The sequence below is a fragment of the Akebia trifoliata genome, chromosome 16 (assembly GCF_017979445.1).
Source record: "Akebia trifoliata isolate Shusen 1 chromosome 16, ASM1797944v1, whole genome shotgun sequence".
Classification (NCBI taxonomy): Eukaryota; Viridiplantae; Streptophyta; class Magnoliopsida; order Ranunculales; family Lardizabalaceae; genus Akebia; species Akebia trifoliata.
In genome coordinates this window covers 25,788,834-25,816,357 of record NC_141390.1, presented here as the reverse complement: position 1 = coordinate 25,816,357, position 27,524 = coordinate 25,788,834, and the positions used below count along the sequence as shown (strand labels likewise).

At 34.3% G+C, this 27,524-nt stretch overlaps 3 protein-coding genes and 1 pseudogene across 12 annotated transcripts; 3 read left to right on the top strand and 1 right to left on the bottom strand.

Moving 5' to 3' along the window:
• Positions 1-1,281: 1,281 nt before the first annotated feature.
• LOC147383066 (uncharacterized) lies at positions 1,282-16,235 on the top strand. Of its 9 annotated transcripts, none has more exons than XM_086428930.1 (14): positions 1,291-1,415; positions 1,513-1,605; positions 1,729-1,778; positions 1,962-2,035; positions 3,329-3,408; positions 3,658-4,009; positions 4,162-4,374; positions 5,111-5,441; positions 5,845-5,900; positions 7,461-7,706; positions 9,549-9,988; positions 10,430-10,486; positions 12,645-12,804; positions 13,332-13,704. In XM_086428930.1, the coding sequence occupies exons 5-8, from the start codon at positions 3,350-3,352 to the stop codon at positions 5,438-5,440; spliced, it is 954 nt and encodes a 317-aa protein (XP_086285056.1). In that variant the 5' UTR covers positions 1,291-1,415; positions 1,513-1,605; positions 1,729-1,778; positions 1,962-2,035; positions 3,329-3,349; the 3' UTR covers position 5,441; positions 5,845-5,900; positions 7,461-7,706; positions 9,549-9,988; positions 10,430-10,486; positions 12,645-12,804; positions 13,332-13,704. The 9 variants fall into 9 exon arrangements, with proteins under 9 accessions (XP_086285054.1, XP_086285056.1, XP_086285057.1 ...); XM_086428926.1 differs by having other exon boundaries at positions 1,292-1,415; positions 7,480-7,706; XM_086428931.1 differs by lacking the exon at positions 7,461-7,706.
• Positions 9,076-11,928, bottom strand: LOC147383068 (pentatricopeptide repeat-containing protein At5g27460 pseudogene; annotated as a pseudogene).
• On the top strand, positions 11,927-13,510 carry LOC147383067 (glucan endo-1,3-beta-glucosidase-like). The gene is made up of 3 exons (XM_086427270.1): positions 11,927-12,390; positions 12,632-12,804; positions 13,332-13,510. Exons 1-3 carry the CDS (start codon positions 11,927-11,929, stop codon positions 13,508-13,510), a joined length of 816 nt encoding a protein of 271 aa, XP_086283396.1.
• A 1,607-nt stretch (positions 16,236-17,842) lies between the features above and the next one.
• On the top strand, positions 17,843-20,110 carry LOC147383065 (putative methyltransferase PMT26). 2 transcript variants are annotated; one of them, XM_086428936.1, is made up of 7 exons: positions 17,843-18,062; positions 18,170-18,390; positions 18,573-18,844; positions 18,932-19,042; positions 19,137-19,253; positions 19,414-19,544; positions 19,819-20,110. In XM_086428936.1, exons 2-3 carry the CDS (start codon positions 18,247-18,249, stop codon positions 18,840-18,842), a joined length of 414 nt encoding a protein of 137 aa, XP_086285062.1. In that variant the 5' UTR covers positions 17,843-18,062; positions 18,170-18,246; the 3' UTR covers positions 18,843-18,844; positions 18,932-19,042; positions 19,137-19,253; positions 19,414-19,544; positions 19,819-20,110. The 2 variants fall into 2 exon arrangements, with proteins under 2 accessions (XP_086285062.1, XP_086285061.1); XM_086428935.1 differs by having other exon boundaries at positions 17,843-18,390.
• Positions 20,111-27,524: the final 7,414 nt, after the last annotated feature.

Here is a 27,524-nt window from a genome sequence, read left to right as displayed (position 1 = left end):
CAATTTCCTAATTAGAACTAGGGGATGTCTTTTGATTTCTTATTTTCTCACATTGTTATGTTTCAAACAGTTACATTAACCCATTTGCAAATATTTATTTATCAAAATCTGAGTATGAGTCACTAAATTGCAAAATAAGTATAAAAAAAATTCATAATTTTAGTGATAATTCTCAAGGACCCAACAATTTCCTAATTAGAACCATAGTCACAAAGTCGGAGTATGGGTTTAAAAGGGCAATAGAAAATTTGAGAAAAAATGTTGAAAACGGAAAAAAAAATGATAAAAATATATTAAAAGTTATGAAAAGTATATATCTAATAAAAATTCATAACATCAAGTTATTATATCAAATCTCATATTTCTACATTTATGTATCAAATCCCACATATAAAAATAAATAAATAAAAATGTTAAATTTTTTTTTTTGTCCAATGAAAAAAAAAAATGAGAATAAAACAACACTTTTTTGTCATAAATGAAGAAGTCGCAATTTTTAATCGTTATAATCTTTAGAGATGCAAGACATGTTTTTAAAAAGAGTCGTGTTGGAGTGACCTCAGCGGAGAACACCTTGACGTGGTGGCGTGCACATGTCCATAAATATGTTTTACTCGTATCTTAGAGAAAACACATCTATGGGCATGCACGAGCCACCACGTCAAGATATCCCCCTTGTGTACCCCCGACTGAGGTCACTCCAACATTAATCTTTACAAAAACGTCATTTTTTTTTACTATAATTAGAATTAGGGGATCTCTTCTAATCGATTATTTTCTCATATTATTATATTTCATACTGTTGAATTGCCCCATTTCTAAATAATTCACTACAAGAAAATTGACCTATAACAATAGGATTTAACGACAAACATGTTAATAACGTCGCTATAGTACTAGAATCATTGGCAGTAACTCATATAACCATCGCAATAGGTATTTATTTTACTTTTAATAATGATATATAGCAACGGTATTTTAAGTCGAATATAATTTTAATAAAAAATATATTTTCTGTTGCTACTCCCAATTTTACTCATAACATCCCAATTAGAGATTAAACCACACGCACAAAAAAAAAAAAAAAAAAAAAAAAAAGTCCATTAAGAAATAAAAACTTTTCTAGTTGGACCAGGAAAGTTACTGCCCTAAACTTGGGGACTGTTTAGAAATAAATCCTTCCACGAGGGGACTTTAAGTAATTTCCCTAATCTAAAAATAAAATAAAATAAAAGTTGGGGTGCCAATAGCCGCTCTCTCAAAAGTCAAAAAACCCCTTCTGCCCCGTCTAAGAGAAGAAAACTATGGTTCGATTGTCTCTTCGATTTTCCCAGTGTTCGTATCTCCTTAAATAAACAAACTCGCGCTCTCTCGACTCGATCTATTCAAGTTGGATCCATAGCGCTATTCATCAGGTTTGTTTGTTTTTTTTCCCGCTATTGAACTGTTCTAGGGTTTGAGCTCTCGGTCTCACTCAATGATTTTAGTTTTTTTATTTGGTTATTTCTTCAGATCGAACTCTCGGTCTCTCTCTCTCTCTCACTCTGTATAATCTTCAGTGACTTTGGTTCTAAGTTTTCGATCTTATATCGAAACTTTAATCAGGTTCGATGGTATAGTTTTGATTTTATTTTTTTGTTCGATTTAAATCAAAACCCTAGTTCTATAGTGTTGATTCAATTTTACGGTGTAACAATTGATCCTTAAACCATAGATTTCATTTTCTAGGTTTTTAATATCGAGACGGGATTGACTCAGTTGAGCTTCCGCACCAACAGGCAGGTTTTTTAGGATTTTGTTGGTTGAGATTAGGATACTTCAGCTATGATCTCAAACCACGTTTTGGACAGATTTCATGCGAGTTTATCATTTAATTTTGGTTTAAAAGACTTAGACTTAGGGTTTCACTTTGATTTTGTTTTAGAATTAAACCCTAATTTCCGTTCAATCATTTGTTTCAGTCTGTCTCGACTCTTGCTTGCCTCTCTCGCTTTGGTTCGAGTCTTCTGTGAAGATTCCCAATTGGATTAACCAAGTAAGTAATTCATTGGATTTAGACTAGTTTTGTTTTTATTTATGAACTTGTTTTACTCAGTTTGATAACCTTCGAAAAAGCAACTTGGGAAGAAAGGATCTATTGTGTGCTTCCTACTCGAATTTGATTTGATTGCTTTGAAGTATCCTGATTATTTCATTTCAATTCAAATTGTTTGGTTAGTTTTAATCTCGAGAGTATTCATTTTCATTTTGTTTTGTTGAATTTGCTCATTGGTTGAATTCTATCCCATATTTTTATACATGGATTGTGATCCATTTTTCATTGGTGTTTATTGGTTATGCTGTATTTTCATGTTGTTCAGTGTCTAACTGATTGGATTTGGTTGTGGATTGCTTATTTCATGTATTCTGTTTGATAATTCTTTTTTTCTCTATCATGATTTCGAACAATTAAATTTGGGTTTGGGTTTGAATCCATTGGATTTTCAAAATTTGGTAGTTTATTCTCTCATTCAAACTTGGCAGCATTTGGAACTCAATTTATATGCATTAGCCAGTCAGATCTGGAAAATAGTATTCAAATTCTAATTCAAATTCCATTGCTTGGGACTTCTCTACTTTGCTTTATTCTAATTAAATGATATGAAAATATTCAATGTTTGTTCTGGTTTGGAGCTAGTATCGATGTAAAAAGAGATTTGATATAATATTATATGATATCAGATTTTGATTTCTGTTTTGATATTTCTGAATACATAGATTACCTCATATACAATTGTATTGTAAACTATGTGTATTTTTCTTTACCTTGTGGCTTAGCAGGTAAAAATACAAATCCTAGAATTGAATCCATATCTTAAAGATGACAGAAGTGCACTTAAGATTACCTCATTATTTTTATTCTGTTGTCAAGTTCTTTCATGCACTCCAAGGGTGCACTTAAGATAGCAGAAACTTCCTAATGGGATTTAAGGCAAAAAGAATTGTTGTGGCATAAAGTGCTTTCGAATATTTGCCGTAGAAAAACAATAAAGCAATAAATTTTCTTTGCACCTTTGTCAAGCAGGGTCATACAACAGCATGTGCATGTTATACTTTAATATGTGCTACTCAATTACATGTTTCCAAATGTTTTAAATCATGTATGGGTTCCAGTAGAATACATGTTTAATAGGGAGCACCATCATTTTTTTATGTCGTGAAATATTTTAAGATTTTTTTGAATTTTACACATACATGAATCATAAGAAATGATTAGGAATGCGTACATAGATTGCAGAATTTGATGCATCAGTTACTGTACATAATTTGAAAACTTTGTTTGTTACAGAAAGAAGCAAAGATCATTAAGATGATGCAGGACAGTGGTTCTAAATTAGCTAGCCAGGGAACTAAGAGAAGAGCAAGCACGTAAGTTTTATGCTTGTGCATTTTTTATATTTTTTTAACCTTTTGTTATTTGATTGAAACTGAATGACACTATCTTCAACTGTAATCTTGGTGGACAAGTACTATATACATCTTGTTTTTTTCAAGTCAAAGTTAAAGACCTCACCATCATGGATAGTTCTTGTGACATTTTTTTTTATAGATTGTTTTATGTTTTGTTTTTTTACTACAATGATGATTTGACCTTGGTGTAATATTCTTTGAGTGCAGGTATGTTATGAAAGACATATTTGTTCGGCAAAAGAAAAAGGAGGAGGATGTCGATATTCATCTAGCACACAAAATAATACAGAACAAGAAGTATAGCCTATTTGGTCGAGCAGATGATGAGTATGATTTTGATGATGATCCAAGCAGAAAGAAGAACTGGAAGAGGGGAGGTGTACCCAAAAACCGTAATATCATGAAGGGCATAATGACTCAGCAAGAACGCTGTCAATTTTGTTTTGAGAACCCAACGAGGCCAAGGCATCTAGTTGTTTCAATAGCAAATTTTACATATTTGATGCTACCTCAATTACAATCCATTGTGCAAGGCCATTGTTGTATTTTACCAATGCAAGTGAGTTCCATCAAATCCCTTTTAACTTACTTTTCTTCTCATATTTCTCATGTTTTCTCAATGAAACCTTTGTTCCATTTAACATTTGTTTGTTTTCTTTTCATTGGTTTTCACATTGCACTTTGATTTAATAAATTATTGCTCATTTACAGCACGAGTCAGCCACTAGGAACATTGAGAATGATGTGTGGGAGGAAATTCGCAATTTCAAGAAATGCCTCATTATGATGTTCGGTAAACAAGGGAAGGATGTTGTGTTTCTTGAAACTGTGATGGGATTGACACAACAACGTCGCCATTGCTTAGTCGAGTGCATTCCTTTACCCCGAGATATAGCAAGTCAGGCACCTCTATATTTTAAGAAGGTCAGCTTTTATTTAGTTTCATTCTTTCTGAGCGCAAACATTTTGCTTGCTAGTTATTTCTTGATTATTATTTGCAAACTGTTTTTTTACAATGAAATTGTAAAACTCATTTCTTTTCTTACATGGTTTTTTTTTTTTTCCTTTTTGATGAAATTATAGAGGGTTATATTATGTAAAAACAAAGTAAAAAAAAAAAAAAAGCAAAAAAAATTCTTATACTAGGAAGATTAGTAAGTCAGACATTTGGTCAATTTGGTGGTTAAGATGTATTTGGAGCGCACATCTTTGGCACTTGTTCTGAAACTCCGTTTACATATTTTAATTTGTTTATTATAATTTAGTTTAGCTGGATACTCCCAAATATTACCCATGCATTGATTATATGATATTTTTTTTTATTACATATCAGTTGATTCCAATTTGTTCATTTTATGGTATATAATAAATACTTAATATAAACTAAAGTATTTTAAAAATGTACTTGTTAACTATGGAATACATTATGCCCATGTTTATCAACTAACATTGACTACCGGAAATACTTTGATTTGCATTTTACTGTGTTTACTAACCAAAGTAATGTTGGTTGATAGACTAGTAATTCTCTGTCACTCTTCATTTCCTCGTTCGACATTGAATGTGCCTCTTTTTTTTTCTTTTAATATTTAATTTTGTTGTACGTTTTTTTTTTTTGTCTATCTTGAACTTGTTTCTGAAAGAACATGTCTTCGTTCAGGCGATTGATGAAGCTGAAGAAGAATGGAGCCAACATAATGCAAAGAAGCTGATTGACACAATCGAGAAGGATCTACGTGGTTCAATTCCCAAGAATTTTCCGTACTTCTTTGTAGAGTTTGGTCTAAATAGGGGTTTCGTTCATGTAATTGACGATGAAAAACATTTTAAAAGTAGTCTAGGCCTCGATGTCATAAGAGGCATGCTTCAATTACCAGAGGAAAACATGCATCGACGTTGGAGGCATGAGTCACTGGAGACACAAAAGCAAACTGTTGCAAACTTCGCACAAGAATGGGCACCTTTTGATTGGACAAAGCAGCTTGATTAAGGTATTCATAAAATCAAAAAACCTTTGACGTTATTACAATGCAATTATGTGTTTCACAAGGATAGTCCTCAGGCTTGGAAGAGTTGGTGAGATCATCCAGAGATTTTGTTCTTGATCTCTACAAGGACACCATATTCGGTTTATTTCTTGGATTGGGTTGGGTGTATAGTATCGAGATGTAATCTGATTTGCTTTTGCTTTTCTGTTCCTTGCTTTACTCTTTCTAAGTAGTTTTTTGAATAAAGATCTTTCACTTATCAAAAAAATATATTCATCGGGAAAGAAATCATAATTTTTTTGCGGAAAACTCTGAAATAGTCATATAGAGTCATTCTTAGGTTATTAATCTTCTTGCTAGACTGATTCCTTTTTCAATGAGTTCTTATTCGAATATGGCATTGCAGGTAGCTCAAGAGATAAAGTCAGAAACAAAGTACCAGATGACTTTATTACCCAGTTGGTAACCTTCTAACTCCGTTTGTTTCCTGATTGATACATAACAAGTATATCTGCTATTGTTGTCCATTGCCTTACTGGGTTTTCTATATATTTATTTGGCTTCTGCATCTACTCGGGGCAGGAAAATCTTATTTTTATTGGTAACAAAAGTGGTTCTTGCAACAAGCTTGATGAATATGGATAAATAACCTAGTCCAAGAAAATAGTATTTGTTTGGCTACTTTGAATTAGGGACTTTTAATAAGTATACTTGGGTAACTAAGCTATTCAATAATATTTAAAAGACTAAAAAGACGTCTGTTGAATGGAGGAAAAGAATAGTAACACCTATGTATAAGAATAAAGGACACATACAGAGTTGTATTAACTATCGAGGTATTAAGTTTATGAGTCACACTATGAAATTATGGAAAGAGTGATTGAACGAAGTTAAAGGCAAAAAACTAATATATCTGATAACCTATTTTATGCTAGGTAGATTAACCACGGCAAATTTTCTACTTGCAAATGATAGAGACGTACAAAGTTAATTTGGTGGGCATTAGGAAAGAAATACATCCTGAATGGATATACTTGATTATTGAGGACATGTATGGAAGAGTTGTAACTAGTGAAAGAACAAATGGAGAGAAGACAAATGAGTTTCCAATTACATTTGGTTTACATCAGGGATTGATAGTTATAGATTCACTAACTTCCTATATTCAAGGGAACGTACTTTGGTGTATATTATTTGTTGTATTAGATGATGAAACTAGAAAGGACTTCAATATAAAATTAGAGTTATGAACAAAGGTGTTGGAGTCCAGGGCTGTAGAATAAGTAGAATCATGACCAAGTATAGGAGTGTGAATTTATTAATAACATTCATGAAGAGGAATGTCCAGTAAAAACTGATGGTTTCGCTATGTCAGTTAAAACTTATGAGTTGCATGTGAAACTAGACAAGAGCCTGATAAAACAAAGATTAAGACGAGAGAAGTGATAAACAAAACAGTTTGGCTCATGCCAAAAAGGTCCAGCCATTAAAGCTATCTTCTTATCTAGACAATCAACAAAGTCTCATGCCGTTAGCAATTTGTTGTGGCTTGAGGAAGGAAAAGATTAATCACATATTTGAGGGTAAGGAGCAATCATTATAGAAGTTAAATCATTTCTATTTTGAGTCTTTTGTTTTTTGGGGGTTAAGAACTTCAAAGAATTTAAAGGGGTACTTTTTGAAGACTTCCTTATTAGATGTGAGAGAATTTGTAATTTATCTGTTAGTTATTGTGCGCCCATTGATGAAGTCCTTGAATCAGGATGGTCTTTTCAACCTCCCTATCTCTCTTTTTTCTAATAAAATTTTATTTATTAAAAAACAATAACAATTATCATCTACTGATATCAAATCTGAAATACCTACTTATAAAAAAAAAATCTGAAATACCTAATTGTAAGCATGGCTCTTGCATGCAGAGATATTGGACATCAAATATCCATATATGGAACCTGTGTCCGCCACTTTAGTAGTACATTGCCTTGGTTTGGGAAAGATATATCGCTTTCTGACAGTTTTCAGGTTCTGGTTCTTTAAACAGCAAATGACGTTGATTAAAGCTCAAGCAGGGGTGAAGAACAACATGAGAAGGTTGAACAGAAGCATCATCCAGCAGGGCTCAAACCATGTCTTCCATGTGATCTTGTTTGCACTATTTTGTTTCTTTGTGGTCTACCTCTGGTCCAAACTTTCCCGTAGATGAGGACTTACTATTACACTACGATTGTCCTTTTTGCCAAATAAGTAGTTGATTTGATAACTCAAAAGGTTCGGTCTGTGCAAAGTCAGTTATACAGATTTTGGATTCTTGTTTTTGTTTTTGTTTTTGATTTTTTTTGTTGTTGTTGTTTTTTTTGACAAGTAGTTAATATAGATTCTGTGGAAAAGCCTTCTCTCTAAGTATTGCAATTAAGAGTCACTTGTCTTGTTTGTTCCATATTGCAATCAAACTGCTTGTTTTTATCATCAGATATTATAATATCCGATATATAATTTGAGTTCAGCTCAACGATATGTTCTGCCATGAAGAGATTTCCCAGACTAGAGTTTCTTCTCTTGTATCAGTTACACAGAGACCTATTCATACGTTAGGAGTTCCACACAAGCTAAATATGAAAAATAGTATATGTAAACAGAACTTGAAAACTCTTTTTGGAGTTCCATCGCCAACATATGTTAAAGGTCTTGGTTACACATTAGACCATAAAGTATGAAATGCTACCTGGCATGCTATAGGCTATAAACTACAAACTGCTCACACTCAGACTTTTGAGTTCTGTGGTGGCTGGGTGGTAAGTCCATCAAATGCCATAAAATTCAACTGTTACTCTTATTAATTTGATTTAATATATATATTTTTTCTAAAATGCCATAAAGCACCCAAAAACTCTTGATTGCCTCTGTTTTAAACCATAAGCAAATAAATCAGGTGAAGTGTAGTAAATAAATCAGGTGAAGTGTAGTGTTTTTGGAGGCCCCATGATTCCAGAAGTTCTGTCAAGATGTAGCTTCTGGTTCCACATGATATCATATAAGATTTGAAAGGAATCAAAAACATGCTGGATCTCATTATTCAATTGATACTTTTTTGGGTAGGGAAGATGATTTGTTTGTCGAGAAAATGCTACTAGAGGAGAGAGAGAGTTTTCTAATGCTCTCCTTGTAAGAGTCTGTCTCCTCGAATTCAAGCTGCATCACTTTAAAGTGACTATTGAACGAGGATGCCAACAAATTGCAGTCAATCCCTGAGTTACCTACTTACCATTACCTCAAAAACAATTTCTTTCTGATGTGGGACTCCACTTGAACACCTCTATTTGGTTCCTGTCAAGGCCTCGATGTGTCAGGAACATCATGCCATCAGTTGCATGTATATTAAGGGATCCAAAGTGGTTCATATCACATCTCATGCTATTGTGATTGAACCCAGATGATATTCCTACATCAACATTCGTAGCTTAAATAATTTATTGTGACCTTTTTGAATGTGTAATTTTTGATCAGAAGTCAAACTGTGGCTGTTTTTGCTATAAAATTATCGGTCTAACCCACAAATACCAGTCCTTCTAAGAACCAACGTATGAAAAACGCAGCTCACCAAATCACATTCTACTGAGATTAACATTCTAGACAGAAGTAACAGAGCAATTAAGAGAAAGCTGTAAAGGATGCTAATCACAATTTTTCAACATAAAAAATCCTTTTTTCATGGCATCAATAGCATCTTATTGCTTTTCACCCATCCCTCCATAAGAATCTCCCATGTCTTATAATTTGGACACCCTCCTTTCTCCAAGGTATGGAGATGTTACAACTCAGCTTTGTCCATCCAACCGTTCCTCACATACGCACCTGGAAGGACCTTAGAAACCCTAATGTCATACTTTCCACATTCAGACTCCCATGACCTAAAGACCTTCTCTGCTTCCCCAATATCACCAATTTTTACCAAACACAACAATATGCACATGTAATTGGCACAATTCTTCTTGAAACTGCTTTACTGGCTTCCCAAAGCCGAAGAACTCCATCCTTATAATTCAAATTGGCATAGGGAGTAATGAGCAAAAAAATAGCCAAGGCGCTTATGGGTTGATATTTGTTCTGCAGTTTTGAGGGCTACAATGGCCTTGTCGACAAGTCCATTTCTTGTGTAGATGTTGGCTAGCGTAGAGTGGGCACTCCAACCCACTTCCACGTTCTTGTCATTCACCACTTCCTCAAAGACCGACTCTGCAGATACAACCCGAGACCTCACCACATGCACTCATCCAAAGGTTGTAAGAGAGAACATTTTGAGGAATCCTGTTTTGCTTCATCTGTCGGATCACAAAGGGTAGTTTCTGAAACTGGTCCATAGCCACATAGAGCTTCATCTTCTCATTGAACATGATTCACATTCAACCCCAAGCCCTGCAGCTTCAACATGAGAGCCTCGACTCTTTCTCTGTTTCTTTCTTTTACATAAGAATGAAGAAGAGGGAGACATGCAGCTTTTCGAGAAGTACTCTTCAGCGTCTGACATCCGAAAACTGTTGGCTTCCATCCATGTTAGTATCTGCATTAGAGATACCATGTTTAGGTCATGTATAACGGATAGTGCCCAATTGTTTTTATTGAATAACAATATGCACCAAGTACACAGTTTGTTCAACTGTCGCAAAACCTTCGATACAGAAGTCACAAACTGCAAAATATTTACCCAGTGTGACCAGAAAATAACAAAGAGACCCCTGAATATTTTATCAAGGCAATGTATCCATCAAGAAGACAAAACTTGAGATTGTCTTGACTGAGACATTGTGAAACATTCAATGCTGCGGGTTCAATCTCAGACAGATCTTAATGTCTGGGCATTTTAAGGTTTGAAACTCAACCACATGAGGCAAATTTCTAACTTTGAAAAACCCTTAGAACTAAGGCCCATACAAATTGAGTCTCTTCATCTATGGTTGGATAGGGAGTAAAACTCAACATTTTTTATGTTGCAGGAAGCATGTGAGACAGAGAACAGCTTGGGGAAGATCTTTGTTGCACGATCAGAAACGGTACAGATTTTGGATTTTAGCTTTTTTCGGATTTTAATGTTTTTTGTTAATTTAGAATTTAAAATTTAATATTTAGAATTGACAAATTTCAACTTAAGATTTGATTTTATGTTTTAGTTAGTTTTTATGAATTTTCATTATATATATTTCATAATTTTTCATATATATATATTTTTATTGTTTTCAACAATTTTGGAAGTTTTCCCTTGTTGATTTAAACCTATAATCCAACTTTGTGATGATTTTTGAGACATAGTTGACCTAGAATCAATGTTGGGTTGGAACCTCATTGTATCATATATTTGTCGAAATCCAAATCCTTGATCTAGACCTAAAGTTATTGGATTGGATTTTAAGTTTGATTCGATCTATTAATAATCCTATCACACTCAATGAAAGAAAAAATAAAAAAAACAGTCTAATGTGCATGCCACCCAATAGTGTGAGATGATCACCAAACATATTGTGGACCACACCATCAAACTTAGCCAACCATGATGGATTGAGGTGCATGAGATGCACCCTATCATTATCATTTTAGGGATCCGAATAAAATTGGGACTATCCATTTGGTTTTGATATGATACGGCTCTCTACCCATCTCATAAACTAGTAAGTGAAATATTGAATATTTATTTTGACAGGAGAGAGGCTGATAATACTAATATGTTAAATGTATATTTGGTTGCTCTTGAATCCTGAAAAAAAAAAAATACACATTAGGATAAGATTTTGATCATTATGATTTAGTTTTTGAACTTTTTATTAACAAAGAATGGTTATCAAGTTTTTTTTTTTTTTTTTTTGAGAAGTAATGGTTATCAAGTTTATTTTACTAGGATTTTGATGTAGATGCCAGATTAACACCCCCCTTTTAAGTTCTTCCTAGGACTTCGAAAATGATTGCCCTTTTCTTGTTTCTTGCCCTGGGATATTAACTAGCTTGCCTGAATCTAAAGCCGTGGATGAGTGAAATCCATTCTGATCAGTTTACTTTTTTAAGCATATAAATAAGATTTTTTTTTTTGGTCGGGGGGGCTTGAACAGGTCAAAGTGTTGCTAGACCACAACCAGGAAGATATCTAGATCTAGTGTTGAAATATAGGCAGAAGCTGGAGTTGTTGGTGTGAACTATGGAATGTTAGGTGACAACCTTCCAACCCCAAAAAAGGTAGTAGCCCCTTAAAATCAAGAAACATTGGAAGGGTTCGTCTTTTCGATCCAAATCATGAAGCTCTGAATGCCCTACAAGGTTCAGAGATCGAAGTCATACTCGGAACTCTTAATCAGGATCTCCCAAGGCTCGGGACGGATACATCCTTCGCTAAGAGTTGGATTGAGACTAATGTAATCCCTTATGCAAAAACTATACACTTTCGATATGTAACTGCGGGCAATGAAGTTGTTTCAAGCGACTTAGCGGAACATGTTCTGCCCGCCATGAACAATCTCAATGCTGCCTTAAAAGAGGCCAATCTTAGGATCCCTATAAGCACAGTTGTATCGACCGCAGTGCTGGGGATGTCATACCCACCTTCTCAAGGGGTATTTTCGGAAAATTTGGCTTTGATATTAAGACCTATTGTAGCTTTCTTAGACACTAACAAGAGTCCTCTCCTAGTAAATGTGTATCCTTACTTTGCTTACATAGATGATCCAAGACGCATTTCCTTGGAGTATGCACTATTTAGATCTCAAGGAGTTGTCGTAAGGGACGGTACCTTATGTTATAAGAACCTCTTTGATGCTATGATTGATGCAACGTACTCGGCACTAGAGAAGATGGGTGGGGACTCTATTGACGTTGTTGTCTCAGAGAGTGGTTGGCCTTCGGCTGAAAATGGTGATGCCACGACAATGTTGCTACCTACAATGTTGCTGCAAATTTGCAATCTTCCAATCGGGTAGATTGATTGTGGGTCTCTTAGGATCCTAATATCACGATGACCCCACGTTTCTTAGGCTAAAAATCTATTTTGTGCAAGACTTAGAAGAGGAATGGGTCTCTGTATTAAAAGTAGGGAAACTTTGAATAACTCGAATACTATATTAAAGTAGCTTGGCTGGTTGGGACACCATTGATGGTGATCTATGCGATATATATATATTTATGAATGCTGACTTGAAAAGCATCTGAACCATTAGTTTAAAAGTACAGGAAAGGAAGGAGTTGCTGAAAGGGTCATACAGGGATCGACATTTCAATGCTGGTTCGATACTGTTGGGATTTGGAGTATTCGAAGCAGTTGGTGGAGGAGTCAACACATGGTTTCGGACTGGCAAGCTATTCCCAGGATCCCATTTATTTGCAGGAGCAGGTAAGGGGCAGCTTCACAATGTATGTCAAGGTGTTATATAGATTGGGTGTCTTTAATTCGATCCCCATATATTCCTATAACCATCTGTGAATTTTAACTTATTTTTTGTTAGGTTTAGAAATCTCTTTGGCTCTTGAAGGAGATAGCTTTCTAATTTGGTAAAACTTGTGGGTATTGAAACAACATAGCTAGATTCAAAACTGACCTTAACCCAAGTTACTGATCTCATTAATGCAGACTTACTGGTTTCACCACCAAACATTTCGAAGCTGTCAGCCCATTAAGTTGGTAAAGTTTGCGAGTGTTAGTACCACAAACTTTGGTTCAAAACTCTCCTTCAACCGCTTACCTACTAAACAAGAGAAAAAGAAATATTTTTTTCTCCATTCCTTGTGTTACAATAGACCCGAGGAGATCATTGTATATTTGCAGCATGAGTTTTCAAATTCAAGTTGTTAGAAGCCAGAAGCCAAGGTTTTAAATTCTCTCTTCTCATATAAAATTATTGGAATGTTTTTATGGAACAGCAATTACAGTATTATGGGCAGCAGCAGCAGCTCTTGTACCTTCCATGCAGAAAGGGAGTGAAACTGCTAGGAATCTTCATATTGCCTTGAATACGCTCAACGTCCTTCTCTTTGTCTGGCAGATCCCCACTGGGATCGATATTGTCTTAAAAGTTTTTGAGTTTACAAAATTTCCTTGATTATCATATAAAGTCGGTGTCATCTCTCTCTCTCTCTCATTTTCTTAGTCTAACACCGACAAGCACAAACACATATGGGATTCACTTTACTGGTTGAAATAAAGTTAACAATTTGTCGAGCAAGATGAATTTACGTTGTGCAATTGGTGGATGATTCTCAATTTTAATTTTATATTATTATTATTATTATTATTTGTGTGGTACATGGTAGTAATTTTTCTTTTGCTTATTTTAATAATTTCCTTTTTCTTTTACTGAATTCATATGGCCAGGACCATGAAGAGTTTCTTTCAACCAAGCTTGATTTTTTACTTCAGCTGATGATTGAAGTGCTTCCTTCCTGTCATTTTTCTGCCAAACATCATAGACTTGACTGCTTATACTTCTTAATCACCCATGTTTTTCATTGGTCCGAGGTAAGTCACCCATCTTTCTTATAATTCTGTTATATTTTGATTGGTATCTCATTTGAGTACTTCATAATACAAAGCTTATAATGCGTGTAATGTGTTGTAGGAGCTTCATATATGTTTGGAAGAGCTTTAACTTCTGTTCTTTGGGGAGTTATAGCTGATCGATATGGTCGAAACCTGTTATAAGAATTTTGATTAAGCAACTATACGATAATACATGAATTAAAAACATCCCTAAGTTTTAATATAGGATTTTATGAAATCTTGTATTGACTTTTCCGTACAAAATATATTCTCATCATTGAGTAACTACCATCACATTTTTCAATCTATTATTATTTTTATTTTATTTTTTCGTAAAAAGAAAAAAAGTGAAGTAGTATTGGACAATGTTTATTCAGCTTGTAGAGTACAGGATGAGAATACAATATTTAGTGTGTTCAATTATTCACTCAAAGATAGATTAGCAAATCAGGTGGTCACTCGGCAAGAAATAATTTGATAAGTAATCTCTATCGTTGGTCTCTGTAGGTCACTTATAAAATTAAATTGCATGCATTTCACATTCACTCATTCTTTGGTACATGATGGTCCTTAATGAACTGAGTGGGTTTTTTTGCTTACTGTGCTCATAGACTTCTCATAGAATGCCACCTCAAGCATTTAAGGTTAGTATTGTTAATTAGGGATGTACTCAAAACACATGGATTCATGTAATTAGTGGATCCCAAATTTCGTTGGAGCAACAATTTATCTCAATGAAACTATGTACAAAATTTATTAATCACAATTTTTCTTAATGAATCTAGTGTTCAATACTATTACCTTTGCATCATCCCATAATCCATGATTAAAAATCATGAATTATATTGATTCTACAACTAAGGCTATCAATGGATCAAGTCGACATGGGTTTTTCATATAGGATTCGAGTCAGCTTTTGTGATTTTGAATAGATGACGCAACTACTTCAAAAAAATGAGAATTAAAACCATAGTTATAATACAATTTTATTAACTATAAAATTAATGCCTTAATTATGTTTAGGCAAGCGACTAATACAATTTTATTTCTAAAATCAAACGTTTATATCAAACAGTAAAGAAAATATAATTCGATTAACTATACAATCAAAGCTGACTGGGATGATTATTTGACTCGAGCTAGTCATGCCATTCCAAGTCCAAACTGGTCAAATAGATTTTGATAAATATATATATTTTTTCTTTTTATATTTAAAGAACAATTATTTTCAATTATAAAATGAAACAATAGGTTGTACCTTTATAAGTCTCAATTTATCTTAAATGACAGAAATTTAAATACTAGAACATTACTTAACATTTAAATTCTTTTTTTTTCTCGATAAATTCTAAACTAATCAATATAACTACTAATTTCTCCAACTAATTAAAAAAAAAAAAAAAATTACATATTGTTTACAATCCATAAGCAAATTGATGAGGAGATTTCAGCTTTACTCACTTGTGATAAAGAGTAGAATTTCCTTGTTACATTTTGTTTAAGGGAAATGCTTAAGATTAAGATGACTCTAAGGACTTCTTGGTGTATATGTATTTAATAAAACTGAAAATCCAGTTTAACTCGATATCTTTCCGACACGACACAACTATTTGTCTTGTAATTATGTGGCATATAATGCATTTTTTTGAAGTAGTTGCGTCATCTATTCGATTGGGTCCAGCCACGTAAACTACTACGATTCTATTTCATCTTATTTCTTAGTTATGTCTTGATACCTATTCGATTCAACTCTTGTAGGTTTTCTTTATTGGGTTACTTTTGCAGTTACATACATATTTATGCTGTTTTATTTGCTCGACAGACACTCTTCCTCTAACTTCAATCTTATTTTTCGTAATTTTTCTTGCGCACCTATTCAATTCTACTCTTATGGGTTTTCTTTGTTCCATTAGTTATGTTGTTACATATTTATTTATGTTGTTTTATTTGTTCAAAAAATTTAAAAATTTTGATTTTGTTGATTTTTGGAGAGGAAACCATCCTCACGAAAAAAAAAAAAAACCCCAACACTTCTAACCCTGTGACTGCCTATTTCACGTTCAATTTTTTAAAATAGCTCATTGTAACATATCAAACATATAATTTAAAAGAATCTGGACTATTGAAATCCTAATCTACTTTAAGTTCACAATTGATGAGGTTGATAAGTTTAAGAATGAGCTGATATTTGTGATGGAAGTGACCTTCTTAGTGAGGACAATAGTCTCACTAAAAATCAGCCTTGTGAACCCCGCATGTATGCTTTTCAGAAAATTCATTAAGTTTGAAAAGTGAGATGAAGAGGATCACATCAGCAAATGCTTATCAGGCTGCACGGGATGATTTGTTGGAGTCCGGAATGGCAGACACAAAGCTGGTAATAGTAATATCTGGGTCAACTTATATGTGTATTCCCGTGAACACAAAACATAATGACACTTTATTTATTGGAGACTTTGTGTTTATATTCAATTGTACCATATTTATTATATTTTGACCCACTTTATCACTAAATTTTGGCACTCATGAATGGATATACAGGTGTCTGCCGATCAAAGAGGACGATTATTAATGTCGACAGAGAGATTAAATCAGTCCAGCGATAGAATTAAGGAGAGTAGAAGAACCATGTTGGAGACAGAAGAGCGTGGTGTTTCTATCCTTCAAGATTTGCATCAACAGCGCCAGTCTCTTCTGCATGCACATAGCATGGTACACCCTTACAAGCATGTTTTCTCTTTCAATTTATTGATCACTAAACACCATCAATTGTGGAACCTTAGTTGTTTTAATGTTTTTTGTTTTGTTTCATTGAAACTAATGACCTTTTTTCCATGAGTTATGAAATTTGTCCTGCTAGTGTGCATCCTGTTTACTTTTTTAACATGTCCAGGAGCAGTTTGATCAACATTCATGGTTCACATAGGCGTGATTTATCTAATATTCTATCTGCACTGTGTTACTGTATTTGCCAGACATGATTTTGAATGGTGTACTCTTGTCTTACAGATATTGGGTATTGGTGCATCTAGAACTGTCATTGGCATATTCGATCCTAAATGGCTACTCCTCCAATCACTATCTAATCTTTTCACAGTTTCTTTACTTAGATGTTAAAAAGCTTTGAAAAATCAGGAAAAAATTTAGTTAGGGTTAAGACTATCAATTGTTCCTACTAAGTGCTATTCTCATGTATTGAGCCCTTTTATTGGAAAAAAGAAAATTTTGATGCCACCCCTTGACATTGTTCTTCTCTTATACACTAAAAAAAATGACCTTAAAGCCCTTGGGTATTTTCCCATATATATCAGTTCACTTCAACCTCGTGAAAAACATGATGATGGCGACAAGGAGGGCATTGGAATCATTTTTCAGTAGTCTGAATGACAAGATCGAGTTCAAGGGGTATGTCATCAAATCCTCGAAAGGGTGTGTCATTATTTTGAAAATATAAAGGACCACCTATTATGTAAAGGAGATGATGTGCGCCAACTTATCACTTTTTCCGGGTGCAAACAAAGCCAAAACTACCTACCTAACCTACCATTCAAAAACCCACAATTTACTTACCCGCCCAATTTCCAAAATTAAAATCCCCTCAACTACTCTTCTTCTTCCTGATTTTAGCCCCTCCACACTTCATCTCTCCAATCTTATCCTCCTCCACTCATCACTTAGCCATAGTAATGCCATGAACAGAGCAACTTTGGCATCTCCATTGCCAAGCTATTCCCATGGGTGCCAAGACACATGGGCTCGCTTACTTGTCCCCTTGACACTATGGATATGTGGCATATAATTTAACACTTCCTCTAATTTCTGGTCTGTACTGCTTGAATAATCTTTCAAACCTGAAACAAGAATTTTTACTATCGATTCTTGCAGCTTCGTCGTTGACTCTCCGATATGGGTACTATGGTAATTCTCATTTGGTGCTAGGACTGAATTCGTCACGTCTATTGAAGGCTAGTTCAATCTTTGTAGAGCAAATTCAGGTTAGAGACGAAGCAAAGAAAGGGCTATTTATTTATGGGCTTTCGGAGAAGTCGGAATTGAGCTTGAGAACTAATTGGAATGTATCCAAGTATCTGCTTGTTGGAACCTATCGTCCACGGGTAATATTTGAAAGATTTTTTTTCTTGTTTTCTTTCTGTTTCTTGGTTCAAAATGGTTGAAAATTGGAATTTTCACTATGGTTTCTGAAAGCTACTAAGGTACACAGGTGGCAACATTTTGTGGCTGTCGGACACACCCACTAAAAGCTAAGGCTTGTAGAGGACAAAGTTGACACGTCATAGCATGACGTCTCTCCTTCCAAAGACCCCAGCTATTGCAAAGGGAACTATGGACCAAAGAAATCTCTTTCTGTTAAAAAACACATTGAAACTTCACCCATTGGTTATCAAAAACACATTTGATTCTTACATCGAGTTCATTGAGAAAGTAAATGCTTCTTTTCCTTATATCTACTTTGTTTCGCTTTCAATATATTTTATCTTCTTATTCGAATAATCTTTTTACTGACTAACTTCGAATTTCCCCAAAGAACTGTTAATTGGTTGAGATCAGTTAAATGTTTTCTTAATAAGATTTATGAACATTAATTTATCTGGTCTTCACTGCAGGGTTTGTCTGATATAGCATGGGGGAAACAGTCCCGTGTAGTACTAGATGTTGGATGTGGTGTGGCCAGTTTTGGAGGATTTCTTTTTGATAAAGATGTGCTTACAATGTCATTTGCTCCCAAGGATGAACATGAAGCCCAAGTGCAGTTTGCACTTGAAAGGGGCATACCGGGTATATCAGCAGTGATGGGGACCAAGAGATTACCCTTCCCTGGTAGGGTGTTTGATGTTGTCCACTGTGCACGCTGTAGGGTGCCTTGGCTACGTTGAAGGTATTTTCAATCTTACAATTGCAATTTGATTCTTTGTTTTAATAACATATTTTGTTATAGGAGCTCATTGTGATTTAAAATATACAGGGGGTAAACTTCTCTTAGAGCTGAACCGCGTGTTGCGAGCTGGTGGTCACTTTGTGTGGTTAGCTACTCCAGTTTACAGGAAAGGCAAAGAGGATTCTATGATCTGGAAAGGTAGATACATCCTTACCTAGTCACTTTGTCTTTAAGAGAGGGATTTCTTTGGGTAAATATCTAACAATGTTTCTTCTCATGAAATCTATTGTAGAAATGGCTGAACTAACAAACATTGGAAACGGGTTGTTGGCAAGTCGTATATGAGTGGGATGGGAATTGACTGGTCTACAGTGAGGAATGTCATGGACATGAGATCTATCTATGGAGGGTAAGCAAAATGAATTGTAGCTCTATCTAAATAGTCTGAGATTATTGTCAGTGATTTTGCATATCTTATTGATCTTGTGTGAGCTTTAGGCTTCATTGGAAATCTCTTTATTTATCTCAACAACTATTTTGCATATCTTATTGATCTGTACAAAGTTCAGATCCAATGCTACGAGGATGCCAAACTCATGAAGTTATTCCCTGAAATTGTGAGATCTCTCTACGACCAGGATATGCTTGCAGAAGATACCATTCTCCTCTGGTTCCGTAAAGGAACAAACCCGAAGGGAAGGTATGCAAGTTGGCTATTAAAATAGTACAAAATCTGTGTTTATCTAAAATCAGCTTAAACGTATCAACTTTAGGTAATTTTGAGTCTACCATTGTGTTCGAGAACTTCACTTTCTATGTACCCCCTCCCCATCGATGTAATAGTAATCTAATTAACCCGGTTGCCTATCATGCTTCCCGTTCTCGTTCTTTTTTTTCTTTTTTTTTTTCTTTTAGTATGTAGTTATAGTTCTTCCCCTTTGAATGGTTTTTACTTATCGATGGATGCAATATAGGGAAAATGATTAATGAAATGCTGCATGCAAGAGGATGTGCTGGAAAGGGCGAAAAAGGCCAAGGAAAAAGCGGCATTTGAAGCACAAGAGTTCATTCCCCAATCTACAACGATAATAACACCGACCTCCACCAAAGATGTTGCCGATCTAGTAATTTCAATATCATTTGGTCTTATTTAGTTTAATTATTGTCAGTTATTTGTAGCTTCGACAAAATTTTCGATCTTAACAAAGAGGTTTACATGTATATTAATTTTGGGTTATTTAATTTAATTTGGAGCTTGTTTTATGATTTTTCTTTTGTTTTTTCTTTTTCTGATTTTTTTTTATTTATAATATTTCGTTAATTGTGATTGGTGAATTAGAGGACCGTGCTATTGCTTGTTAAACCTCCAAATTTGACGGTCATACTCTGGATTTTTTTTTTTTGTTTTTTTTGAAGTCCATTCTCCAATAATTTGATAGTCTAGGGCCGTCAAAAAAAAAAAAATTCTACAAGAGAATATTTGATGGGAGGGTCCGTCAATTATGGGCCTTTTTCACATAGTGTTTTTCCTATGTATCCAATGAAAATGATCTATGGTACTGTGCCCTTGCCACATCAGCCGCATATCTAATCACATTCCAAGACCGTATGCATTCATCACGACTCTATATAAATATGGCTGGGTTCCACATGCGTTAATATGCTCAATAAGATCTTGGTTGTGTTTTATTGGGCCCATCATATCCATTGGAAAGGTGAGTCTAGGGCTAGGAATGTGAGGCCCAATGAGATGATAATGAATAGGGGTATCAATGGATGGATAGCCAAACATTCCAATTTATCTTTGAATAATCAAGCACAGATATTGTCTGAGATTTTTGGTTATCAAATTAAGATTTGCATAGTGAATCATTCGAATTTTTATTCCAATAATCAGATATTGTCCAAAAAATTTGGCTGTCAAATTAATTAAGATTTGGATAATTTTTAATATTCCAATGATTTTCAGATATGGATTCATGTATCAACATCCACTCCTATAATATCTCATCGGATATGTATTTATCATCATATAGACCAAGTGACCGTTCTGATATGTATTTATCATATAGAGTGAAGCTAGCATGTATAATACCCATTAATTAATAGGCCTAGTAGTGAAGCAATGTGGTCAAGATTTATTTATTCATTTTAAAGGTGATCTATGTAGTAGTGGTCCAATGCTTGGTCCATCGGGTTACAACAAGACTAATCTCTAGTCGATCGAACAAAATCGAGTGTGTGAGTCGAGTTTGAGTCAATAATAACGATACGAGTTGAGTCAAACGAAAAAATATCTGAGTCGAGTCGAATTTGAGGCGGAAAAGTATCTTTTTTGGTGGATTAGCGACTATGGGAATCCGTCGCTTAAAACGACGGCTCAAAGCTGTCGTTTTTTCCGCAAAAATCGCGTCGCTCTTTATCCATTATGACGTAGTGCCCGGTCCATCCCACTTTATCACGTGAAGCCGGTTAAGTAGCCACCTTTATGGTGGAGGGGCATATAAAAATTCGAAGTCATGACTTAAGAAGTATACCCAGTCGCTTCTTACCATCTTAGGTTACCCCCAGTGGGGGTCAAGGGTTTTCAGTAATGCTTTATCATAAAAACACTTATAAGGGGTGACCATTATTTTCTTTTAGTTTCACAAATTTATTTTCCCTCATTTTCAATAGTTTAAAGGATTTTTTTTTTTTAAATCTTCTCTACTTAATTTCTTGAAATAGAAATATACCCATTTTTCAATTTTATATCACCTCCCTATTTTGATTTAGGTCATTATAACATACTTGAATACCCATAAAATTCAAATTGTACAATGGCAAGGTCATGAGTATTTTTGAAAATCTTACTGTTAAAGAGTTAAAATGAATAATTAAAACCTAATAAGATTTTAAGTGTTTTCTGTATTTAGATGCAATACATTTTCACAAATAAACTGTATAAGTTATTTTTTCGATGATGGTAGGCTGAATTAGAGGGGCAAGGCAATTGGCCTCTTAGAGCATTTTTCGCTCAATAATTGTGATGGATGAGATATCAATTCAAATTGCTGACTTCAAAAATACCTTATTATATGAAACAAGGGTATAAATTATCCCATTCTCGTCCACCAAATAATATTTATTTTCCCAAATCTGATTATGAGTTACTAAATTGGAAAATAAGTTTTAAAAAATCATAATTTTAGGGACAATTCTCAAGGATCCAACAATTTCCTAATTAGAACTAGGGGATCTCTTTTGATTTCTTATTTTCTCACATTGTTATGTTTCAAATAGTTGAATTGACCCATTTGCAAATGTTTATTTATCAAAATTTGATTTTGAGTTACTAAATTGCAAAATAAGTAAAAAATTTCATAATTGTAGTGATAATTCTCAAGGATCCAACAATTTCCTAATTAGAACCATAGTCACAAAGTCAGAGTACGGGTTTAAAACGGCAAGAGAAAACTTCGGAAAATTGTTGAAAACGAAAAAAAAAATGATAAAAATAAAAATAAAAAATATATTAAAAATTGTGAAAAGTATATATCTAATGAAAATTCATAAAATCAAGTAATTATCATCAAATCTCATATTTTCACATTTATGAATCATCAAATTATCAAATCCCACATATAAAAAAGTTAAGAAACTATTTAATTTTTTTTGTCCTGTGAAGAAAAAAAAAAGAGAGAGAGAATAAAATGACGTTTCTTATCACAAATGAAAAAGTCGCAATTTTTAATCGTTATAATCGTCAAAGATACAAGACACGTTTTAAAAAAGAGTCGTGTTGGAGTGACCTCAGCAGTGGACACCTTGACGTGGTGGTGTGTGCATGTCCATATATGTGTTTTACTCGTATCTCGAAAAAAATATCTATGGGAATGCACAAGCCACCACGTCAAAATGTCCTTCGTGTGTCCCACCACTGAGGCCACTCCAGCATTAATCTTTAAAAAAAGGTCATATTTTTGTTACTATAATTAGAAGTAGGGGATCTCTTCTAATCGATTATTTTCTCACATTATCATATTTCAAACCGTTGAATTGACCCATTCCCAAATAATTAGATGACACTAAGTTTAAAGAGCTGTTATTTCCACACCAACTTTTACTAATGCCACGCCAATTCCTAAGTAAATCACCAAATAGTTGCACACAGCTGGTGTGGTAATAGTAACTCTCTAAAATTATCAAAGATTGATCTTCCTTATTTCTCTCTTTGGTTCCAAGGACCTAGATTGGGAAAAGGGTCAAATGAGCAAAATCATTGACTAAAACAATTAATTAGCCACATTATTTTGTGGTGTTGACTGGTGAAGCAAAAAAAAAAATTGCATAAGTAATAGTTTTAGAGTGAAATCATGATTTAAAAAAAAAAAAAAAAGAGTTGATGAATAAATTTAAATAATTGATAAATTAGTCAAATTTGAATAAAATAAAGAACGATGATTTATCTTGGGACAGACTTATTTGTTGCAATTTTATTACAAAAATCCCTTACTTTATCAAGTTTGTTATTGAGCAAACCTTATTGTATGAATCAAGCTAGCATGACTAAGTTAGTAAGATTTCAAATATTACTAAGGGTCATTGGGCTCACATGGAATGTCAAATTGGCAATCCAACACCATAACCTTCTAGTTTTCATAGAAAAATTCAGATTTAAAAGGGGAAAAAAATCATTTTTGAACTCGATCAAAGTTGTTAAAAATAGATGATTACTGAACTCTCAAATTTCAAACTAAAATTCAACATGAAAATTAACTTTTTTTTCAAAATTCTTAAAAGTTTGTCTTTTATAATCCTATGACATCGAATCATGTTTTTGGATGCCACAAATCAATTCAGCTAGGATCTACTCTAAGGTATGTTAAGTGATAAATCAACCTTATCAATTTGAATTTTACGACATGGATCCCCATTCCAAAGCTTACTGGGAAACAAACTTGATAAAGTAAGTTTTGACAGGTAATAATACACTTCATAAAGTAAGCTTCCCTTGGAGTTGTCAGAACTAGGGGTGCACATTGGATTGGGTAAATCCGAGAACCGAACCAATCCGAAAATCGAACCAATTATATATATATATATATATATATTTAAAAATAAAATTTCGTTTTATTTCTCATTTTCTCTCTTCTTCTTCCTGTTAGAAGAATTGAAAATAGAAAACCTAGCCGTCTTTCTCATTCGTCTCCCTCACTTACCTCACCTCGTCACCTCGCCACCTCGGCAGCTCATCAAAAAATGAAGAGGTATTCTTGTTTGGATGGAGCGACGCCATTGATCTTCGTTCTCCAATCGCAAAGGTACCAAATCCATCTCTATCTTTCTCTCTCTCTCTCTCTCTTTAAATCTTTTAATTTTTTAGGGTTTCAAATCTCCTACAATTAAGGTTTTTCTTTCTTTTTTTCTTCTTATCTAATTGATATTAGAGTTACAGTTGCATCTGAATTCTTGCTCTTCTTTTGTCCCTCAATTATAAAAATTAACGATTTTAATGAAGATCTTGCGCAATTTTAGGTCTAGTAAAGTAATTAACGAAGATCTTCCTTCTCGAATTCTATTGTAGACTTTGAAAAGGATGGATCTTGAATATTCTTGTTTGTTCTTTTTTCATAATTTATATTCGATAGGATTAGCCGATTAGGTTCCCTCTTTTACGAATTTTTTTATTTTTTATAATCCTATTGTAATTTCTCATCTAGGAAATCATGTTGATTGATGGTTATTTAGCTCATTTTTAACCTAGATGTATCTAAATAATTTCCTTTTAGGGTATGTTTGATTGCACATGGAAAATAGGGTGGAAAATCAATTTCCATGGAAAATGACATTTTTCAAGTGTTTGATTGCACATGGAAATGGAAATTCATTTTCCACCCACTCAAAAAGTCCACTAAATCATGGATTTCACTTTCCCACCCATATGGGTGGGAAAATGAAATCCACCCATATTTTCCATCATCAATTCTTCCCTACCACCACCACCACCACCATCATTGCACTAACCTCGTCGTCGTCGTCATCGCCGTCGTCGTTGGCTCCGTCTTCGACCACCTTCTCTCTCTCTCTCTTTTTTTTTTTTTCTTTTCCTTCTTCTTCATCTCTCACCTCTTCCACCACCACGACGTTCTCCCCCCATCTTCCTCACTTACCTCCATCGCCACCGCCACCATCGCCGTCATCGTCGCCACCGTTGCCATCACCACCTTCGTCGCCACCGTCACCTCATCCTCCCCCCTCCTTCTTCCTCGTCATCTTCTTCTTCCTCTCCCCTTCCTCTCATCTTCTTCCTCCTTCTCCTCTTCTTCTTTTTTCTCATAATTTTTCATGATTTTATCCAAGTGAAATCAAACAATAGAATTTGATTTTCCAACCCTACCTATTTTCCACAATTAATTTTTCATGGATTTCAAATTCCATGGAAAGTGACTTTCCATGCAATCAAACATACCTTTATTGTTAACATTTTTCATTGAATTTTGTTTTTAGGAAAAAGATATTAGGTGAGAAGGTTGCGAGCATTGAAATCAAGAATTAACAAACTCATGATCTTTTTATGATTTTTATTACTATTAGATTGGTTCATTATTTTTTCATGATTTTTATTACTATTGAAAATAATAAGTATGAGAATCGAGAATCGATCCAAACCAATCCGAACCAAGATTGGATTGGATTGGTTCGGTTCCATAAGATAATTGGATTGGATCGGTTCCAAATTTGTAAAACCGATCATATTTGGTTCGGTTCCAATTTTGCCAAAATTTGAACCAATTCGAACCATGTGCACCCCTAGTCAGAATTCCAAATAAGTTTTTTTATTTTTTAAAATAAAAATGCAATCATTAGGTCTGTTGGGTAAAGAGAGATTTATCTGATAGACCTAAGTGTTGCATTTTTATTTCAAAACCTACCTTGGAGTTTGTAGACACCTCAATTTGCACGAACCCGTTAAGAAAATCCAAATTTCCTCGAATTGATTCCGATTTAGAACTCAAGCCTCTCAACGGGCCCGTTTCGCCACTTAGCATCATTTTCATGCATACATGCATCATTTCACATAATTTTGCATGTTCAACCTTGTCCCTAACCCAATCTAATTACATGTCACCTCTATAATCCAATCCAAATCCATAACTGTTCTCCATTCACCGCTCCATCACCCATACTATAAACAAAGTCCATATCCTAATCAGGCCAAGTCACCCTAAGATCTTAGTCTATTATCCATAAACAAAACCCAATGCCATTCTAAACCCATTACCCAAATCCATTTCCTAGTCCAACCTAAGTCCAAGACAAAATCCATTCTTTAAGCCCTAGCCCAAGTCCAATCTAAGCCCAACACCAAGCCCATTATCTCACATCCCCTCAAAAGTTGACACATGTTGATCTCCCATAAACCCTCAATACCCAATGCATCATCTAATTGGAGAGTCAAGTCCCCCTTGTGAAAACTCAAGAATGCCCCTCTCAAAAAATGTGGTCAAACCAAAAAGATACTTTGGTCTTTGGTAATAATCCATAAAGTTGAAAGAACTTCCAATCATACCCTCAAAAGGTGGGAATCTTCAAGTATATATATGGAACTCTTCCATTAGTCCATTTCAAAAATATACTTCCACCCCTTGTTTTATGAGTTATTTACAAATGAATCAAGGTCTACTTTTCACCTACCACTTCACCTTTACACATGTCACTCCCCTACTCACTCTTCCAAAAGTATTTTTGTTCTCCCATTAGTCCATTTCAAAAAAATACTTACACCCTTGCTTTATGAGTTATTTACAAATGAATTAAGGTCTATTTTTCACCTTTACACATGTCACTCCTCTATTCATCCTCCCAAAATTATTTTTTGTTCTCTCATCTCTATTTACCAAAAAATTAAAGATCAAAGAATGTTTTAAGATTTCTTCATAAATGTCATCTTTACCCTCATACAAATAAAAAATCCAAAAATAAATAACTTAAATCTCATGTCCATTCTTTTTATTTTTAGGGTTGGACCACTTTATCCCCAAAAGTTCTTCAAAAACTCTATAAATACCCTCATTTTCTATGAACAATTCATGCTCTCAAGCCCCCATCTGTTAATCTAAAACTCTACCAAAATCTCTACTTATCTCTCATTTCTCAACCTTCAACTCTCTCATCTCTCAACCTTCAACTCTTTTAACCCTCAACTAAATCCTTCAACTCTCAAGCTCAAGTTCATTCAAGACTTCTAAGGAGACAAGGTGGGTATAGTAGTTGTTATTTATTTTTTAAACTGCATCTTCTTCTCCTATCCCTTTATTTTCTTTTCTTTTTAGTAGCCTTTAGGATGTAATAGAGAACCCTCCTTCATCCTGAATAGATTGAACCTCAACCTTGGGCATGGAATACTTAAGGCGGTTTGATCAAAATGATGGAGGTTGAAGTCATTCTTTACCTATTTTATCTCATGCATCATAATAAACACCATGGACACGCACCACACATGTTTGGCAATGATGAAGAATTGTGTAGTTCTCTTGATGGGGCTAAAACACTAAGTTTCTAGCCAAGCATGCATGCATTAAGGTTGTAAATCTAAGGGAATTCCATTCGTGGAACTTCTCTAAAATCCTAAACCAACATTTCAACTCATGCAAAAGTATGTTGATTCCAAAGAATATCCTCTCCCATATGATATTCC

Bases quoted from the DNA above. Each gene is read 5' to 3' on its own strand.
- LOC147383067 (XM_086427270.1), top strand. From the start codon at position 11,927: ATGAACAATCTCAATGCTGCCTTAAAAGAGGCCAATCTTAGGATCCCT. The intron at 12,391-12,631 runs GTAGATTGATTG...CTGAACCATTAG, and splicing joins ATTTGCAATCTTCCAATCGG to TTTAAAAGTACAGGAAAGGA. The intron at 12,805-13,331 runs GTAAGGGGCAGC...TTTATGGAACAG, and splicing joins CCATTTATTTGCAGGAGCAG to CAATTACAGTATTATGGGCA.
- LOC147383066 (XM_086428933.1), top strand. From the start codon at position 3,350: ATGATGCAGGACAGTGGTTCTAAATTAGCTAGCCAGGGAACTAAGAGA. The intron at 4,010-4,161 runs GTGAGTTCCATC...GCTCATTTACAG, and splicing joins GTTGTATTTTACCAATGCAA to CACGAGTCAGCCACTAGGAA. The intron at 4,375-5,110 runs GTCAGCTTTTAT...GTCTTCGTTCAG, and splicing joins CACCTCTATATTTTAAGAAG to GCGATTGATGAAGCTGAAGA.
- LOC147383065 (XM_086428936.1), top strand. From the start codon at position 18,247: ATGACGTCTCTCCTTCCAAAGACCCCAGCTATTGCAAAGGGAACTATG. The intron at 18,391-18,572 runs GTAAATGCTTCT...TCTTCACTGCAG, and splicing joins ACATCGAGTTCATTGAGAAA to GGTTTGTCTGATATAGCATG.